The sequence below is a fragment of the Ipomoea triloba genome, chromosome 14 (assembly GCF_003576645.1).
Source record: "Ipomoea triloba cultivar NCNSP0323 chromosome 14, ASM357664v1".
Taxonomy (NCBI): domain Eukaryota; kingdom Viridiplantae; phylum Streptophyta; class Magnoliopsida; order Solanales; family Convolvulaceae; genus Ipomoea; species Ipomoea triloba.
The window spans coordinates 17,788,819-17,807,950 of NC_044929.1; the positions used below are offsets into that span (position 1 = coordinate 17,788,819).

The following is a 19,132-nucleotide window of genomic DNA, read 5'->3' on the forward strand; positions in this document are numbered from 1 at the left end:
AAAGATAAACGCCTACAATACTGCATGGGCAATAAAAGTACGATTAATTCGTCTTTATGAAGTCAAGAACAACCGAGGAGCAACCTTAGAATCTGTGCTCGAAGATGTGGAGGTATATGTTATTCACCAATGGAGCCTGTTTTTGTCTTCGATTGATTCGTTGTTATTTGTCCCGGGAATATCAACATTCCGCAGTCAACCAACAGACTGTGAAGTGCCTACTCCATGACTCCCAAGTAATGTTTCCAAACAGTTTGATTTTATAATACCATTCCTGCAAAAGAAAAAACAGCATAGAATGATAACTATACTTATTAACAATTTTAGTATTAGGTATTACAAATTATTAATATATAATTTACATAATAATTAAATATAGAGTTATATTATAAACTCAATAATTTTATTATTATTATTATTATTATTATTATTATTATTAATGAATTTATGCATATACTTCAATGAATTTATGTATAATACAAAAAGGTAGTTTTGGTATTAAAGTATAAAATCTATTCCCAAATACTTGGGAATAGCTAATAGCTCATTCCCGGGAATGCTATTCCCAGGAAAAAAAAAAAAAAGACCTATTCCATGAACCAAACACGATGTAAGATTATATTCTAATTCTAATCTAACTATATTGAACAACAAAAGAATTCTTACTTCCTTTGGAGATTGATTCATCACGGATGTATCCCAAGCACCCCCTAGATTAGCAAGGGCATCGACACATTTATTATCCTTCCTCATCACATATGAAATTTTTGTTATCTCGCATTAGGCAATGATGGATTTGCAGTCAAGTAAAGTTGTCATTAATTTTTTCTAATTGAGTATAATACTTTAGCAATTAATTTTACCACATGGATGTGACTATTGTGATGGATAACTCTGATTGAAAGCCATTAACCATCACATCATTACTTTTTTTAAAATTTTTATCTTTCACTTTCGAAGAAAAAAGAAAGTTTTTTTCTCAACCTACTGAAGTACAATGAATCAACACTCTCACTTGAGAGGGTCACAACTATGACACTTGACCACAAGGCCTTTGACAGGAAAAAAGGAAGTTAGGCGGCAAAAATATTAGTATTTGTAGTATCGTGGAATTACCCATGATTATGTGAAAATTCGAGGCTCATATTTTAAAATTCGTAAAATAATAATAATAATTTAAAAAAGAAAAAAGGAAAATAAACCGAAAATCGCTCGCGCGCATTGTAGAAACCTCTGGAGTCGAATCTCGTCCATCCGTCAGTCTGTCACACCCATCCTACGGTCAGTAAATTCTTAATGCGGAGTACTTCCCAGAGAATTCTGGATTCTTCAACGGCTTCCGACATCAAAAGGTGAAAGATGAAATCTGAACCGTCCATTTTCGCTATAAAACCACCTTCCATCAACTGCAACATCATGGGAGTGACTCGTCTAAGAAATTTCTGGAAAATATTTTGCAGAAGAGGAAAGAGAGATGTTTGGGAGAGGAGCCAAAAAGAGCGACAACACAAGGTACTATGATATATTGGGCGTTTCCAAGAATGCCGGTGTGGATGAGATCAAGAAGGCTTACCGGAAAGCCGCCATCAAGAACCACCCCGACAAGGGCGGCGATCCTGAAAAGGTACTTACCCATAACCCATCTTTTTTTTTTTTTTTTTTTGAGTGATTAGGAAATGGCAGTCAGTAAATCTCATTTTATGACTTTAATTGGCAAATAATTAAGTTAAATTAATCTAGATGGTTCATAAATATTGATCAGTTTCAATCAAGGCCAATAAATTTTTCTCGAACTGATGACTTATGAAGAAATGAATGTTTATGTAGTACATTGTGAAATTACAGTGTTGTTAAAATGAGTGTTGGATGTATTGTGATATTTATACAGTTTAAGGAGCTAGCTCAAGCTTATGAAGTATTGAGTGATCCAGAGAAGAGAGAGATCTATGATGAGTATGGTGAAGATGCACTGAAAGAAGGAATGGGTGGTGGTGCTGGCACGCATGATCCCTTTGATATCTTCCAATCCTTCTTCGGTGGTGGAAATCCATTCGGAGGTAAACATAATTTGATATTAGAGGAATGAAAAACTTATAATGGAGTAATGTTTCTGCTAACCACTTTAAAAAAACGTTATATAATTTGGTATTAGAGCTATGAAAACGTGATATAATTTGGTGTTAGAGCAATGAAATACTTATAATGGAGTAATGCTTTTGCTAAGCGCTCTAGAACACGTTATTCAATTTGGTATAGAGCAATAGAAACTCTGCTAAGCACTTTAAAATCACGTTATTCAATTTGGTATAAAAGCAATGAAAGACTTATAATGGAGTAATGCTTCTTCTAAGCACTCCTACACGTTATTCATTTTGATATTAGAGCAATGGAAAATTTATAATAGAGTAATGTTTTTACTAAGCATTCCAAGACACGTTATTCAATTTGGTATTAGAGTAATGAAAGACTTACAAGAGTAATGCTTCTACTAAGCATTTCAGAATAGAGCAATGAAAGATCTATACTCGAGTAATCTTTCTGCTAAGTACTCCTGAACACATTATCTAATGTGGTATTAGAGCAATGACTTAAAATGCAATAATGCTTCTACTAAGCATTATAGAACACGCTATTCAGTTTGGTATCAGTGCAATGAATTATTTACTTATGATATATAAAGACTTACAATGGAGGGAGTAATGCTCTATTATAAATACTCAAGAATAACATGTTATTTAATTTGGTATTAGAGCATTGAATCATTTAGGTTTGAAACATAAAGACTTATAATGGAGTAATGCTTTTGTTAATCAGGTGGCAGTGGGGGCAGAGGCCGGAGGCAAAGGAGAGGAGAAGATGTGATACATCCATTGAAGGTCTCTTTGGAGGAAATGTACAGCGGAACAACCAAGAAGCTATCTCTCTCGCGCAATGTAATTTGTTCCAAGTGCAATGGGTAAGCGGTATAGGTGTGAGATCCTTTATCGTTAAAAAAAAAAAAAAAAAAAAAAAAAGGTGTCTAGAACAGTACTAACTTGGTTAATAATACAGAAAAGGGTCAAAATCTGGATCTTCAATGAAGTGTGGAGGGTGTCAAGGATCTGGGATGAAGGTCACTATAAGACAGCTTGGCCCCTCTATGATCCAGCAAATGCAGCAGCCTTGCAATGAATGCAAGGGGACAGGAGAAACCATCAGTGACAAAGACCGATGCCCTCAGTGCAAAGGCGACAAGGTTGTCCCAGAAAAGAAGGTTCTTGAAGTTCATGTCGAAAAGGGGATGCAAAATGGACAGAAGATTACATTCCCTGGAGAGGCAGATGAAGCTGTAAGATGATGTTTTTTAGGACTCTGTTTATTCAAAGTTTCTCGATGCATTCTCAGGGGCCGATGAATTAACTTGGAAACTTGTTCTGTGTGGTGTTGTTGCAGCCTGATATGATAACCGGAGATATAGTGTTTGTTCTTCAGCAGAAAGAACATCCTAAGTTCAAGAGAAAGGGCGACGATCTGTTTGTGGATCACACGCTGACACTCACTGAGGCGTTGTGTGGCTTCCAGTTCATACTCACACACTTGGATGGAAGACAACTCCTGATTAAATCAAATCCAGGAGAAGTTGTCAAACCTGGTACTTATCAAAAACTCTATACAGCATACCACTACATCAAAAAGCTATAGTTCGTAACGAAGGCGCAATTTTATTTCTTTATACTGTCACACGTTTTCGATAGACAAGATGTTGGATTTGGCCCGTTATCAGTCTCGGCCCAACAATTCTTTAGTAACCAATTGCTGGACTTAGCTTTTTATCAGCCTCCACTCAACACTAACTAACTAACTTTGATATATTCACTCACTGTTTTCAGATCAGTTCAAAGCAATCAATGATGAAGGAATGCCAGCATACCAGAGGCCATTCATGAAAGGAAAACTGTATATTCATTTCATTGTGGACTTCCCAGACTCCCTCAGCCCAGAACAGGTTAAGGCACTGGAGGCCATCCTGCCACCAAGGCAAAAGTCACAGTACTCGGACATGGAAATCGACGAATGCGAGGAGACCACCTTGCACGATGTTAACATCGAGGAGGAGATGCGGCGAAAGCGGGCCCACCAGCAGGAGGCATATGAAGAGGATGGTGATGATATGCATGGTGGAGCCCAGAGAGTACAATGTGCTCAGCAGTAAACTACCTGTTTCTGCCCTTTTTCCTTTATAAATCCTTCTATATTGGAACTGTGAAATGTGTAAACAAACAGCTTGTTTCTTGATCAAACCAAAAAGCCATGTACTACATATAAAGAACCACTATTGGACAACATCTTGGGTGATCCTTATTTTGTTTTGGAGGTACCATAAAATCTGGGATGTCTTTACTGCTGGCTTGTTAGCAGATTTTATACACAATCTTGCCACTGTTAGAAGACCTTTGAGCTCCTGGGAATCATACTCATCTCCAAGATCAGGATCCAACATTTTGTATATTGATGTTCTGAATCGAGATTCTTGTACCCACTTCACTAAATCGCCACCCCCATCTTCTGCAGATTGCCCAGTGATTAGCTCCAGGATCAGCACTCCCAGCTGGAAAACCAAGTTCTTGCATCTCTCACCCCTACATACTGCAAATTCAAACTTCTTTTCTCATTCTTTAATCTCATAAACTTCACATAACAGCCACCAACACACAGAAACTTACACTACATTTGGTTTGTGGAATGGACTTGGAATAGAATGAGATTTTCGGAAATAGGGTCTGGGAATATTGTTTCTTAGGAATGAGCTATTCCTCTTGCAGCGCCTCCCTAGCATTAGGCTATTCTTGAATTTGCAGGAATAGTCTAAATTTGTTATTTCTTATTTACTTTTAAACACTAGGATAATATTCCAAAAGTCTATTTCTTTAATGAATCAAACAAGTTCAGTGAACCAAATAATAGAAACAATTTTTGTTCTATTCTTGGCTATAATGCATGTTCTCTTAGGGTCTATTCCATTTCTTATGAAATACAATTCTTATTTCTTTAAAATTCATTCTATGAATCAAACATGCTGTTATGAGCATCGTACCTTTTGAGCATGATGATTCTGGCAGCATTGTGTCACTTCCAACAGGACAAAGGAGGCTGATATCAGCAAGCTGTAACAAGGAATCCCAAAAATTGTATGATCATCTTCATGACAGGTTCTTAAAGATTGAAGTTTGGGGTTTGAACTGAAACAGAACGCCAACTATATGCACAGATCGTTATCCCGGTTTGTGAATACTTACTTTTGCGGTGAAGTTCTCGTCCAACATAATGGTACTTGAACTGATGGTAGCGAGGTAGAGCGGGGGATCACAGAAGAAATGCAAGTATTCCTATACGCATCAAAACATACGAAAGTGAATTTTTCCTACTGTGCTCAAGATTGAAACTGGTGATCAAATTATTGGGTATTATGAAAGATGGGCAGCTTGAAGAACCTACCAAAGCAGCAGCTATGCCAATGGCTATCTGCAACCTTGTTCTCCAGTTTAATGGAGTCTTCAAAGGGTCTACAAAAATCCAACCATTAATCCATAAACGAGATCCATCTTTAAGGGGCGAAAATAACACTACAGATGTAATGTATACCGGACAGGTGATCCTTCAGACTTCCATTCTCCGTACTTTCAAACACCAGAAACCTGAAATTGTTTGAGAATCGCAATAATGAATCTGTAGAGTTTCAGTATAAAACAATAGTTATACTAATACTGCTCAATTGGTTCTCCTCTAAAACACTCTCTTCAAACAGCACGGCCCAAATATCGACTTCCAAGGAGTTCTGAGATGTGATTTGAAGTATTTTGATAATTTAGGCCAGAGAAAAATATTTAAATTGCAGGGAAAAGAGAGAAAAAGGCACTATGAAAAAGAAAACATGTGATTTTTGGCAAATATCATCCCGATTAATTGCTGTTTACCTGAGAAATGGATTGAAGAGTACTCCAATCTGAAAAAAGACACTACATATCTGCCACATTTGAGGAAATGCAGTAAATCACAAACTAAACCAGTGCTAGAATATCTAAATACAATTGATTGACGAGGAACTCAATTTCGAACAATTAATCTGTAAAAAAAAGTAGCTTCTGCCTTCTAGACCAGAACATAAATATACCAAGACTGCAATGAACACAAGTTCCATACCAGAAAACAAGAGGGAAAAAATTTTACCTCTTAGGTCCACTCGAGAAACCCCTAAGAGCAACAATGTGGCGATGATGCAAACGCGCAAGGAGCCGAACTTCACCAAAGAACACATCGTCGTCTTGATCATCAAGAATTTTGATTTCTTTAACAAAAGCAACCTGGCCATTCTGAAACCTAGCTCTATATGCCACCCCCCCATTGGAAGAGGTATCAAGGATTCTTCTAAATCCGTCAGTGGCTCTCTTTATATCCTTGTATGAAAAGTGCTTGACTAAGGACACTGAACCTAAAATTAACAAGTCAGTACAAAATTAAGTCCCCAAATCAAAATGCAAACTTTAACCCAAAAGAGAGTGCCTAGCCATTAGATAAAACCCATTCAACTAAATTGTTGAGATCAATACTAAACAATTATTGACAATTCATCATTTTATGGATTCACAATTCAGAGTCATATATCACAAGCAAAAATCTTTCACAATTTCCAACAGCAACAACAAGATTCTAAGTATATATATACAAAAAAAACTGAGGGTTACCAAAATTAAAGCTACTAAACCAAGTGGCAATTCTGGGGTGCAATTTCAAGAACTCAACACAGAATTTCAAGAATGGAGGGGGGGTTTACTGGGGTGAGATCTGCAGTGAATCCAGTGGAGGAAGAACAGCCTGATCTTGAGAGTCAAAGGGTCCATGGAAAGATCTGCAAGAAAGAGAAGTGAAGAAGAAGAAGAAAAAAGGAGGAAGAGGGTGAAGAAAATGACCTGTGTGCTTGTAATAATTATGGAAATTTATTATAACTAGTGGGAAGTAGGATTTTTTGTTGATGATCCATATAGTTAAAGCAGTTGCAGTCCCAGACTTGATTATTTTTAAAGGGGAATATATGCTTTCCTATGTGGGTTGGAAACTTCTCTTTTAGGACTCTGCTCTTTTTAACTTTTTGGTTGAGCATTTGGGTAAGTAAAAAAGAAAGTAAATAAAAAACAAGTTAGAAAATGCATAGATCTCCGTTGATCTGGTAGGGAGAAGGGGCCACCCACGACGGCAAACAGTCCCGTGTGCGCAAAAAGACGGCAGTTTTGGCCGTTGGGGCTCCACCTCAAATACCTTAACTAAGACTGGAGCTACCTAAGATTCTTTACCGGACAATGACATATAAACTACAAAATAATTTGCCAGCTACTTATCTAATCACACCTCGGTTACTATTTTAAATGTGTGACCACAAAATCAAACAAGGTCATTGATTCTTTGAAAAATATTAAGAAAGTATAAAATATATACTACTTTGTAAAGAATAAGTATTTCAAAATAAAAAAACTAGGAAGTAATTTTATATTGATGAGAGTGATCCATTAGTCTTTTTTGTGCTGATTAATTATGGACAATTTAAACTGATTTTCCTCTTTATTATTTTTGTCAACAAATGTTACTAGACGAAATTTAGTGCACACTTTCAATTCAAATAGTGACTCTATGTCTACACATATTCATCGTCACCAAAAAAAAAAAAAAAGAAACCAATAGCTAATATTATATGTATATTGAATTTGCGTGTGTTAGGGTTAACTATATTAAGTTAATTATTTTTATTGTAAATAATAGTAATAGAAGTTATTTATTGTTGATCGATGTTGATGAGCATATAATAATCAAAAATGATATCCAATTATTATTACTTGTGTTAAGGTGTCAACTTCACATGTTTCTTGTCGTCGAGCACGGGGAGACTTTAAGCAATAGTGGATTGTGGTACACAAAGTTGTGTGAATCACGGTTCAAAAATACATAAAATGCATTATATTAACATTATTCTAACTCATAAAATACATTATCTTATCTTAGAAATTTCATTATTCTGATCACATATAAACTACATTATCTAACACATAAAGTATATTACTTTAATACATAAAATACATTATTTTAATTAATAAAATATATTATCGATGAGTTGATAATTGATCGTAAACAGAATTACAACTGAACAGTGTTTCTATATGAGAGATAACACAATTCTCTCATAGCCTATAGGATCACATTATTTGACTAACTAACAACCACTAATAATAACTATACAATATACTAAATATTAAATGTCACATGGTTCACATGCCTCCTCAAGCACAAGGTTGGTAGGGCACAACATTGAGCTTGGTTCGTAGAGTCTGAAAGCACTGAGCAGGTAACGGCTTGGTGAAGATGTCGGCCAGCTGATCCTGTGTAGACACAAAACTGACAATCAACTCTCCAGAAACTACCTTGTCACGAACGAAGTGGTAGTCAACCTCAACATGCTTAGTTCTGGCATGGAAAACAGGATTTGCAGCCATGTAAGTAGCTCTCAGATTTTCACACCACAGAGTCGTTGGTTGCCCTGAGTGAAGATGTAACTCACGGAGTAATGAAACCACCCACGTAACTTCAGCAACAACATCTGCTAGGCCTTTATATTCTGCCTCTGTGGACGAACGAGCCACAGTGCGTTGTTTCCGGGAGACCCAAGAAATAAGATTGGATCTAAAGAAAACTGCATAACCACTGGTTGATTTTCTGTCTACTGGACAACCAGCCCAGTCTGAATCAGAATAGGCATGTAACGTGGAGTGTAATGAGGGATTAACCTGTAAGCCCATGTCTAGAGTGCCTTTAACATACCGTACTACCCGCTTGAGTAGTCCCCAGTGGTCCGCAGTAGGGGAGTGCATAAACTGACATAGGCGATTAACAGAAAATGACAAGTTAGGCCGAGTAATAGTCAAGTACTGTAAAGCCCCTACAATACGCCGATATTGAGTTGGATTGTCATGTAACTCAAGTGTGGGAGACGCTGGCTGGGTGACCGCAGCTGGCGTGGCTAAAGGCTTACACTCAGTCATACCGGCCCGTGCTAAAATGTCCTGCATATACCTCTTCTGAGACAGCAAAAACCCCCCATTAAAAGGCAGGGTCTCAATGTCAAGGAAGAATCCAGGTGTGCCTGGGTCTCAATGCCAAGGAAGAATCCAGGTGTGCCTAGATCCCTGATCTTGAATGCTGTAGACAAGCTGTGTAAGAGAGAGTCAACTAAAACAGCACTGTTGCCCATCATGATGATATCATCAACGTAGACAAGCAAATAGACTCGTGAGTCCCCTGTAGTATAATAAAATAAGGAGACGTCAGTCTTGGAAGGTGAGAAACTAGCCGTGATTAGAAAATCATGCAAAAACCAAGCCCGAGGCGCCTGCTTTAGCCCATATAACGATCGCTAAAGGTGACAAACGTGCCCAGGATGCATTAGATCCTCATAACCAGGTGGTTGCTTCATATAAACTATTTCTGGCAAGTGACCATTAAGGAAGGCGTTGTGAACATCTAATTGCGGAGGACCCATGAGTGAGTGACAGCAAGAGAGAACAAGAGCCTGACAGTTGTGGGTTTGACAACGGACTGAAAGTGTCGAAGAAGTCCTCACTTGCCACTTGGTTAAACCCTTTAGCGACAAGCCTTGCTTTATATCTCTCAATAGTTCCGTCAGCTTTTCGTTTGGTGCGGTAAACCCATTTACAACCAATAATATTCATGAGTGGTGTTGCAGGTACTAGTTTCCATGTGTTGTTATGTAATAACGCGTTGAATTCCTGATCCATAGCATCCCTCCAATGTGAGTGTCCCACGGCCTGGGAGTAGCAAGTCGGGTCAGTGGAGGTATGAAGCGCGTAAAATTGTTCACCAGTACCCTTAGTTTTCCGACGTGTCCGCATGGCATGACCACCATCAGTGGGTTGTATACCCGAAGTAGACGTTACTGGCTGCGAGTCAGTATGTGTCCGGGAAGATGACGTCGGAATGTATTCAGTTGTAGGCGTCTCCGATGGCGTGACTATGGCGGGGGGTTTTTGCACGTGGGTGATAACCGATCTAGTTGCCCAAGGTTCAGGTGACATTTCGGATGCCACATTATCCTGTAAGGAAGCCTGAATAGCAAAAGGAAAAATGTTTTCAACAAAGCGCACATGGCGACAGATATAGATTTTTCCAGTGTTAAGGTCCATGCAACGGTATCCCCTATATGTGACTGGATAACCTAGGAAGACACAGGGTGCTGACCTATACTCGATTTTGTGACGGTTGTAGGGTCGTAGATAGGGAATGCAGCGAAAACCAAAGACACGGAAAAAGGTGTAGGGAGGTTGAACATTATATATTTGGAAATGTGGACTTTTAAAGCCTATAGCAGATGAGGGCAAGCAGTTAATTAGAAAGGTTGCTATTTCAAAGGCATAGTCCTAGAATTTAAGAGGGGTGGAACTTTGCGCAAGTAATGCTAACCCGGTTTCGACTATATGTCGGTTTCGACGTTCTACCCTCCCATTTTGTTCGTGCGTATAAGCACATGATCGTCTATGAGTAATGCCCAAGGATTCAAAAACAGAGTGGAGTCGTTGATATTCCCCACCCAAATCAGACTAAATGGCTTTGATAGAACGCGAAAACCGACGTTCTACCATTGCCCGAAACAAAGTGAATATTTTATATATATCGGATTTTACATGAAGTGGATAAAACCAAGTGTAACGAGAATAGTCGTCCACAAAAAGAACAAAATAACGACAACCTGTACTAGAAATAACAGGGGATGGACCCCAAATATCTGTGAAAATTAAATCGAGTACATTGCAACTGTTATTGGAGACCCTATCTAAAGGAAACCTAGGTGACTTTCCGAGATGACATGCCGAACAAACATCTGACGAACCGACTTTATTTGATGTGACAGGACAGTGTTTCAAAACACGGTGTAGAACCTGGCTGTGCGGGTGACCCAAACGCTGGTGCCAAATGGCGGACGAGGCTCGGGCGGTAAGAAAGGCAGTGTGTTCTCGATGGACTAAAAGTCTGTATAAACCGCCCTTAGTGAATCCTTTAAGAAGTACCGCCCGGGTTGTGCAGTCCTTCACAAGAAAACAGTTTTTATGAAACTCGAAAAACACATTGTTTTCGTTAGTAAATCTATAAACGAAAAGTAATGGGATAGACAATTTAGGTACGTGGAGAATATTAGACATTTTTAACAAGTGCGAATTAGATTTGATAACCGTGCAACCCACACTGGAAATATCCAAACCTGTACCATTGCCCACTTTCAGCACGTCACCGCCTGAATACGGTTCAGAATGATCGAGCAACTGTGAGTCCGGTGTGGCATGAGAGGTGGCGCCGGTGTCCGGGTACCAAGCCTTCGCCGTCGTCGTCGGTGCCGCAGCCTCACCGGAGAACATCGCATGAGCTTGTACGGCCGGCCGGTCATCATACCTCCGAAAGCAAGTGACCGCCGTATGCCCATGTGATCTACATATTTGACCCCTCGGCGCACCGCTTCTCTCGCCGCGACCAGGATTGCCATTGCCACCACGGCCTCGCCAATTACGGCCACCACGACCACCCGACTGGTTTCTACCTCCATGACCAGAGCCGACGCCATTTCTGCCACGACCAGCGTAGAATGTGGAGGGAGCACCGTGCGACGGAGAGGATTCAGCCGGCGTGAAATCATCGGCTTGGATGAATTCTTGAGCTTGAAGATGGTCAGCCAACTGCGGCAGTGTGATGGGCGTAGCAGCAGCCGTAAGAGTGCCCGCCATGGCACGGAACTCCGGCCGTAATCCGCAGAGTACATAAAGCAGCTGCTCGTCGGGAGTGAGTGGACGGCCGGCGAGCGATAATGCTTCGACCAACATCTGGGCTTGACCGAGATACTCCGCCGGCGTAGAGTTTTCCTGGCGAAGTGTCTGGAACTGTCCGAGAAGGCTGAGACAACGAGTCCGCGACGTCGACGCAAGAGCCGTAGTAATGGACTCCCACACGGCGCGACTAGTTTCCTTGCCCACCGCAAGGTACATAACTTCGCTGGTTAGGGAGGAAACAATCAGAGAAAGAATTGCCTGGTCCTGCTGCACCCACGGGAGATACGCCGGATTGGGTGTAGCCGGTGGCGGAGCGGCGGTGGACGTGTGCGTACCAACGACGGTCGGCGGTGGGCACGGCAATGAGCCGTCGAGGTAGCCTAGCAGCCCTTGGCTGCGGAGAAAAGGAAGGATTTGAGTCCTCCAGTAGATATAGTTACGTGAGGTTAATTTAATGGTGATAGAGTGAGTTGCCGCCGATAGGGAAGGCGTCGGCGGCGTGACAGCGGCAAGTGATGGGGTAATCGCGCCATCATTAGCCGGAGAAGTCATCGGCGGTGGGTGTGGGATGAGAGAGAGAGGATCCTAACCTAACGCTGATACCAGATGAGTTGATAATTGATCGTAAACAGAATTACAACTGAACAGTGTTCCTATATGAGAGATAACACAATTCTCTCCTAGCCCATAGGATCACATTATTTGACTAACTAACAACCACTAATAATAACTATACAATATAATAAATATTAAATGTCACATGGTTCACATTATCTTACATTAAAATGTTCATTATTCTAACATGCGTGCGAAATAATTTTTTTAACATTAAACAACGTCGTTTTGAACCATGGTTCACACAGTTATGTAGACTATATTGGCTCCCAATTGCATCAATCATTATTACATGGACCATGATTTACACAGCTGTGCGAATTATAAATAAAAAAATATTTTCAATATGCTAAAAATACATTATTCGTGTACATAAATTACATTATTTGAAAGTACATTATTTGAATACTGAAAGTATATTATTTTATATACTATCAAATAATATACATTCAGTACACAAATAATTTATTTTTAGTATATTACAAATGTAACTTATATTCATGGTCAATACAGCTATATGCACCATGGTCCACACAATAATTTGTCCAATAATATGAAAGCTACTTGGGCTTTGTACCTTAATCTTAAAAGCGGGAAAGCCCAGCCCATAAAATGGAATTGTTTAGGCTACGTTCCATATTTGGGGTCATAAAGCCCAATCTTTTGGTCAATCACTATATTGAAACAATTGTTATATTGTGGACCCTGGTCCGAAACGACGTCGCTTTGATGTTAGTGGACGTGGACGTGAAGGAGGCAAGGCGACCTCCACTGTAACTACGGATAGAGGAGGCAACCCTCTTCCTCCTGGCTCTATCTTTCTCTTATTATTATTATTATTATTATTATTATTATTATTATTATTATTATAAATATAATTATAATTATATAGCTAAAAAAACACATTACATTGTTCATGATGGATGAATTGATGGAAAAAAAAATTGCCGTCCATTCTAATAAAAGAATGCTAAAGAATATCTTACTATGTGTACAACTACCTTATTTTTAACTTTCACTGAATGACAACCGTGAATACGAGTTTGCTCAACTTGCATAACACCAAGAAAAAAAAAAACTATTGACCACATGGAGGAAAACAAAAAGTACTGAAAACGCCTAAATGTTAGGCTTGGTCAATCCGAGAGCTGACAAAGCCTAACCCTTTGGCATGTTTAGTACTCAACACGCCAAATGGTTAGACTTTGTCAATTGTCAGACTGACCAAGCCTAACCTTTAGGCATTTTCAGTACATTTTTTTACTCCATGTTTTTTTAAAGATTCTAACTCGTGTTTATATATATATATATATATATATATATATATATATATATATATATATATATATATCATGCAACATCTACTCATCATATCTCGAAAACAAACAACATACTCCAAATTTTCTAATTCTTTCCCTACCACATTCTTATCACACAATATGACGAATGGTTCAGATAACAATTGCCAAGTGTTCATTTTTTGGGTGGTGAAATTTGTCAATATTCAACACCACCTCAACTTTACTACACACTACCCCCCAGTTGGTCATTACTGTTCATGTCAATTCCGGAATGCAATGGGATTATGGGAATAAGTTCGGGTTGCATATTACAAATTACTGCCCGACTCCTGATCGATAGCCCAATGGGTGTCATGCAAATGGCATACCATATAGTCAATGCTACAGAGTGGGAATACTTTGTATTGCAAACAAAAACATTTTGGTGAGCTACACATTTATGTTACAACAGAGTTCCACACCCCTTCACCTTCACAAAACAGATCCACTACTATGTTGGTCGGTGATGAGTAAATGGTGATAGTGGAAAAGAGGGTGTAAATGTCGTTCAGCTGAGGCTTGGGGCTATGGCATGTACTTGTGTGATATGTAAAATTCTAGACACTAAAAGCAAGCCCATCAATGGATCAAACATGGATATTGGAATAGTGATGATGTCAAGCAATGAGAAAAAACAGATGTGGAGTGGAGATCATTCACAAAAGCATCACCCTGCAAATACAAAAATATTGTCAGAAAAATTAAAAAAAAATATAAATAGGGGTGAGACGCAATTGCGTCTCACCGCCCACCCAGCGGGCGCGTGTGACACACGCACCCGGCTAGGAGATTGTGAGTGGCCGCCAGCTGGTGGCCACTCTCAATTTAATTAAATTAGCCGTTGCTAGCAACGACCAAAATTTGCGCCGTTGCCAGGCAACGACCATATTTCCGGCCGTTGCCTGGCAACTTCTATTTTATAAAAAAAAATATCTATAATTAGGTGTTAAATATATTCATTATATTTATTTTTTTATTAATTAATTTCAACTTTTCCATAGTTCCAGCACCTATGTTTAATTATTTTTGTCTATAATTATGTTCCATCACCTATGTTTAATTATTTTTAATTACAATTATAAATTTATAAACAAAATAGATAAGGAAATAATTAAAATATAGTGGGATAAAATGGTGGGTCTACAAAAAACTAAGAAATAACTCAAACTAGTGTGGAGAAGAGTTTTTGTGATTGAATGAGATAGTCGATGATGAGTGATGAGTGCATTTTTTATACTTTATTTCATAATGTTTGACTTAATAAATTTTATTAATTTGTTCCATTTTTACTTTATCTTATTAAATTATTGCGCTTTTATTTATATTATGTTTTTATAATAATTCTTATAATAATACTAATAATAGTAGTTTAGTTGTATTTGGTCAGTATAAACTATTAATAAATGTAGGGTATTTTATATGGACTCTAATTTATGACTCTGTATTCGTTAATTTTAATAATGAAATTAAGTTAGTCTGCGAAGCCCTTTGTGCGGCAAACAAAAAGCCAGTCAACAACAACCGAGCGGAAGAGGCTATAGCGAGCGATTTTTGGGGATGAAGCTGGACAAAGCATTGGCCTGAACAGTATAAAAGGAGACAAATAATGTAGAAGAAGATCATCGATTCACCCCACAACAATTCTGACCCGGATCAATTCCGGTGGCGTCGTCGATCGAAGTGTTTTCCGATCAGCGACGTGTGTTGCGATTTCCGAACTGGGCAGCAGCTGCTCTCAGCAAAACTCCAAGCAGCAGTAATTAATTCCAATCTCTTGCGGCAATTTCGGCGGTGGAATTTGGACTGACTTCTATCGGTGCGGCGCGGCGCGGCTTTGTTCGGCAGTTGTGATTTGCAATAGAGAATTCTGGTTTAGCTTTCCTCTTTGTTTTCACTTTAATTTGCATCACATCTATCTGGTTCTTCAATTCTCAATTTGTTAAGAGTTTTGATTATTGATTTTTGGAATTTTGATTTTAGTGCCTAGTTTCTAAGTTGGCAGATGACTAGAAGACAATACTTTTTATGATTCCTTTCTTTGCTTTTAATTATAGTTTAGAATACAAATTCTGATTCATTCCTTTTTGCTTTTAGTTTGAGTTTAGTATAATTAGTAATTACCTTTTTTTATTCACTATGAGTATGAATTACAATGCTACTGTTTAATGCCTACTATACACTAAAAAAAATCTGTAGTGCTCAATTATTTGTTAGTCAAAATTTCTTTACTATAGTGGTAGTTTATTCACGTACCTAGAATTTCTTTTCTCCCGTTAACTATTAATTTATTTGCAATCTTTTTGTCAAGGTTTTTAATAGCTCGTTTCTTTTCTTGGTTTTAATTTCTACACAGCGTTTGAGTTAGTTATCACGTTTGATAATGCACTCATTGCATTTTGACTTTCGAGCGCTTTTGAACCAAGTCAATTATTTTTAAGAATTTAAATTGTATAGTATTAATTCCCTGTGGGATCGACCCTTCCCATACTATTACTACAATTGACTCGTGCACTTGCGAGGACATTAATTAAAATTGTCCATCAATGAGGTGGAAGCTGGGGTCCACAAAAAACTGGAGAAAAAACTCCAACAGATAAGGATGCTCTAAGGTTTTGGAATTCATTAGAATCCAAGCAACTAAGATTTCAGGAATGGAAATAAAGCTAATATTTTTGAATTTTTAATTAAAGGAACGAAAATTAAACAAGGAATAAACTGTATGATAAAAGAATGAGTCCAGATTAGGAGTATTGCTATCTTGATGCACTAACAATCTCTTAATTAGTGGAAAACAATTCACCAAGGAATTATGAGAAATGCACATAAGAATTCAAGTTCAAGCTACTTTCGCAATCAATAAACAAGAATTAGAGTATGATTTGCCCACTTTCGTGATACATCAATCCTAACCCTAGAAACACACAGCATTATAAGCGCCCAAACTACCTCTCTTCTCATAGTAGGAAAATTGAGTTTGAAATTGGTTAGGCTTGAATCTTTCATCCAACTTTCGTCTGATAAAAGCCTCTCCAAAACAAGTTAATGATTGATGACCATCAATCAATAACAAGAAGAATTAATAATCCAATTCAAACATAAACCCTAGAAGAACAATTCGTCCCCTTTATGCAATAATCACAAACCTATCATCAAGAATAACAATATGACTCTAATCCAAACCCAAAAACTAACTACTCACACATCATAATTATAAATAAAGCAAAGTAATAATGAATAATAAACATTGCAAGAAAACTAAGAAGAAGATCAATAAGTGGAAAAAGAAAGCTTTACTAAAGAAAAAGAAGAAATCCAACTCCAATTTGCAATCTAAGCTTGAAATTAAATTAATCTATGTAAAACTAGGCTAAACTATGTTAGGGAAATCTAAAGAGAAGAGGGAAAATAAGCTAAAACAAAACTAGGGTACGGAATCCCCAAAAATTGCAGAAAAACGCAGAATAAATAGCACACTGCACAGACCTCACGGCCGTGAGGAGGTCGCTTGTCTATTCTATATTAATGGGCCTCACGGCCGTGAGGTGCCGTCCTTCTTCGATTCTTGTTTCCTTTTGCACTCTGCTGTTCCTTTCCTTCCTTAGGCAAGTTCATCTGCTTCCAAAACTGATCCAAAATATTCCAAAAATCCTTCATTTGCTACTCGTTATGGCAATTGCACCTTTAGACACAAAATACACAAATGAGTCTCAATTTTCTAATAAGAATTAGGCAATTAGTACCAAAATCAACTAAAATAGGGAGTGAATAATGATTCAGAATCAAAAACATCAATCGACAATGAAGCCCTCTGCAGAATTTGGTACATGTGAACCGTATGTCGAATTCTTTCGCCATGACAATCCCTTGGAGTCACTAACCATTAATACAGAACAACCTTCTGGTCGGACATTCTTACCAAACACCTCAGAGCAAATCGGTTCATCAGATAGTAGCTCATCTGAAGAGCTACTATCAAGCCCCTCGGATAGTTCAGATGAAAGAGCTACAACTCACGACAACTTAGATCAATTTACATTCCCGTTTGATTCATTTCGACAAGTCAGACAGGAGGATACACAACCTAGCCGGGGAAAAAGTGTAGCTGGTTTAGAAATTTCGTGTTTTCCACTACTACACAGACGGCTTTTAACGTCGGCTAAATGGACCCTTTAACGTCGGCTAAAATCCAACGTTGATCTGGCCGACGTTGTAAGGGTACACATACAACGTCGGCTAAATGTTAGCCGACGTTGTAAGGTACACATACAACGTCGGCTAAATGTTAACCGACGTTGTAAGGTACACATACAACGTCGGCTATGTACAAATAGCCGACGTTATAGGGTATTTTATTAGTTTTTAAATTACCTACAACGTCGGCTCTTTACAAATAGCGGACGTTGTAGGTAATTTAAAAACTAATAAAATACCCTATAACGTCGGCTCTTTACAAATAGCGGACGTTGTAGGTAATTTAAAAACTAATAAAATACCCTACAACGTCGGCTATTTACAAATAGCCGACATTGTAGGTAACTTAAAAACAAGTAAAATACCCTACAATGCCGACGTTGTAGGTAATTTGAAAACTACTAAAATACCCTACAACGTCGGCTCTTTACAAATAGCCGACGTTGTAGGTAATTTAAAAACAAAAAATTACCCTACAACGTCGGCTAATAAGACTAGCCGACGTTGTAGGGTAATTTTTTTTAAATATTCATTTTATTTTTCTATTTACACCCAAAATCTGCTCAAATATATATAGCTATCACAATCACATTCAAAACCTGTACAATTTATATTTATAATATCAAAATTAATAAAAGCAATAAATCTCACAATTGATAATAATTAACAATACAAGTTCATAAAAAATTATCTATATATACTATACTAATAAGAGCCAAAGAGAGTTAGGCCTAAAATGGGTAGAAAAAATGGCGGTCAAATTATTTAATCAAATCGATGGTTCAGATGAATTATTTAATCAAATATATGGTTAAGATAATTCATATTAATATTATTAATAGAGATTACCTAATTTAACCTTACTTTTATGATTATCCGTTAAGTTTTCTGTTAAATATTCTCTTCTCTGTTAACATTCGGTTAACTTTTAACTTACCCATTAATTTATATAAGAAAGGTCTTAGGTTCGAACCTCATCTCAATCAAATTTGACATAATTAAGTTTCTCACTCTATTTTACTCTTATTAAATTAAATAAATTAGTAGCTACAACAAAAAATGATACATATGTATTTTTTAATTTAGAATTATGTGTCTACAATACCTTTATTTGAAAAAATTATTCATTAT

At 37.8% G+C, this 19,132-nt stretch overlaps 2 protein-coding genes across 2 annotated transcripts; one reads left to right on the plus strand and one right to left on the minus strand.

The window, feature by feature from the left end:
- The first annotated feature begins 1,422 nt into the window (after positions 1 to 1,422).
- LOC116004585 (dnaJ protein homolog) lies at positions 1,423 to 4,323 on the plus strand. The gene is made up of 6 exons (XM_031244697.1): positions 1,423 to 1,624; positions 1,889 to 2,057; positions 2,815 to 2,956; positions 3,052 to 3,328; positions 3,433 to 3,631; positions 3,870 to 4,323. Exons 1-6 carry the CDS (start codon positions 1,475 to 1,477, stop codon positions 4,190 to 4,192), a joined length of 1,260 nt encoding a protein of 419 aa, XP_031100557.1. The 5' UTR covers positions 1,423 to 1,474; the 3' UTR covers positions 4,193 to 4,323.
- LOC116004586 (probable receptor-like protein kinase At1g49730) lies at positions 3,682 to 7,109 on the minus strand. Its single transcript, XM_031244698.1, has 8 exons — positions 6,948 to 7,109; positions 6,812 to 6,886; positions 6,208 to 6,469; positions 5,623 to 5,675; positions 5,476 to 5,543; positions 5,277 to 5,366; positions 5,075 to 5,144; positions 3,682 to 4,626 (listed from the first exon to the last, which is right to left on the minus strand). Exons 2-8 carry the CDS (start codon positions 6,876 to 6,878, stop codon positions 4,313 to 4,315), a joined length of 924 nt encoding a protein of 307 aa, XP_031100558.1. The 5' UTR covers positions 6,879 to 6,886; positions 6,948 to 7,109; the 3' UTR covers positions 3,682 to 4,312.
- Positions 7,110 to 19,132: the final 12,023 nt, after the last annotated feature.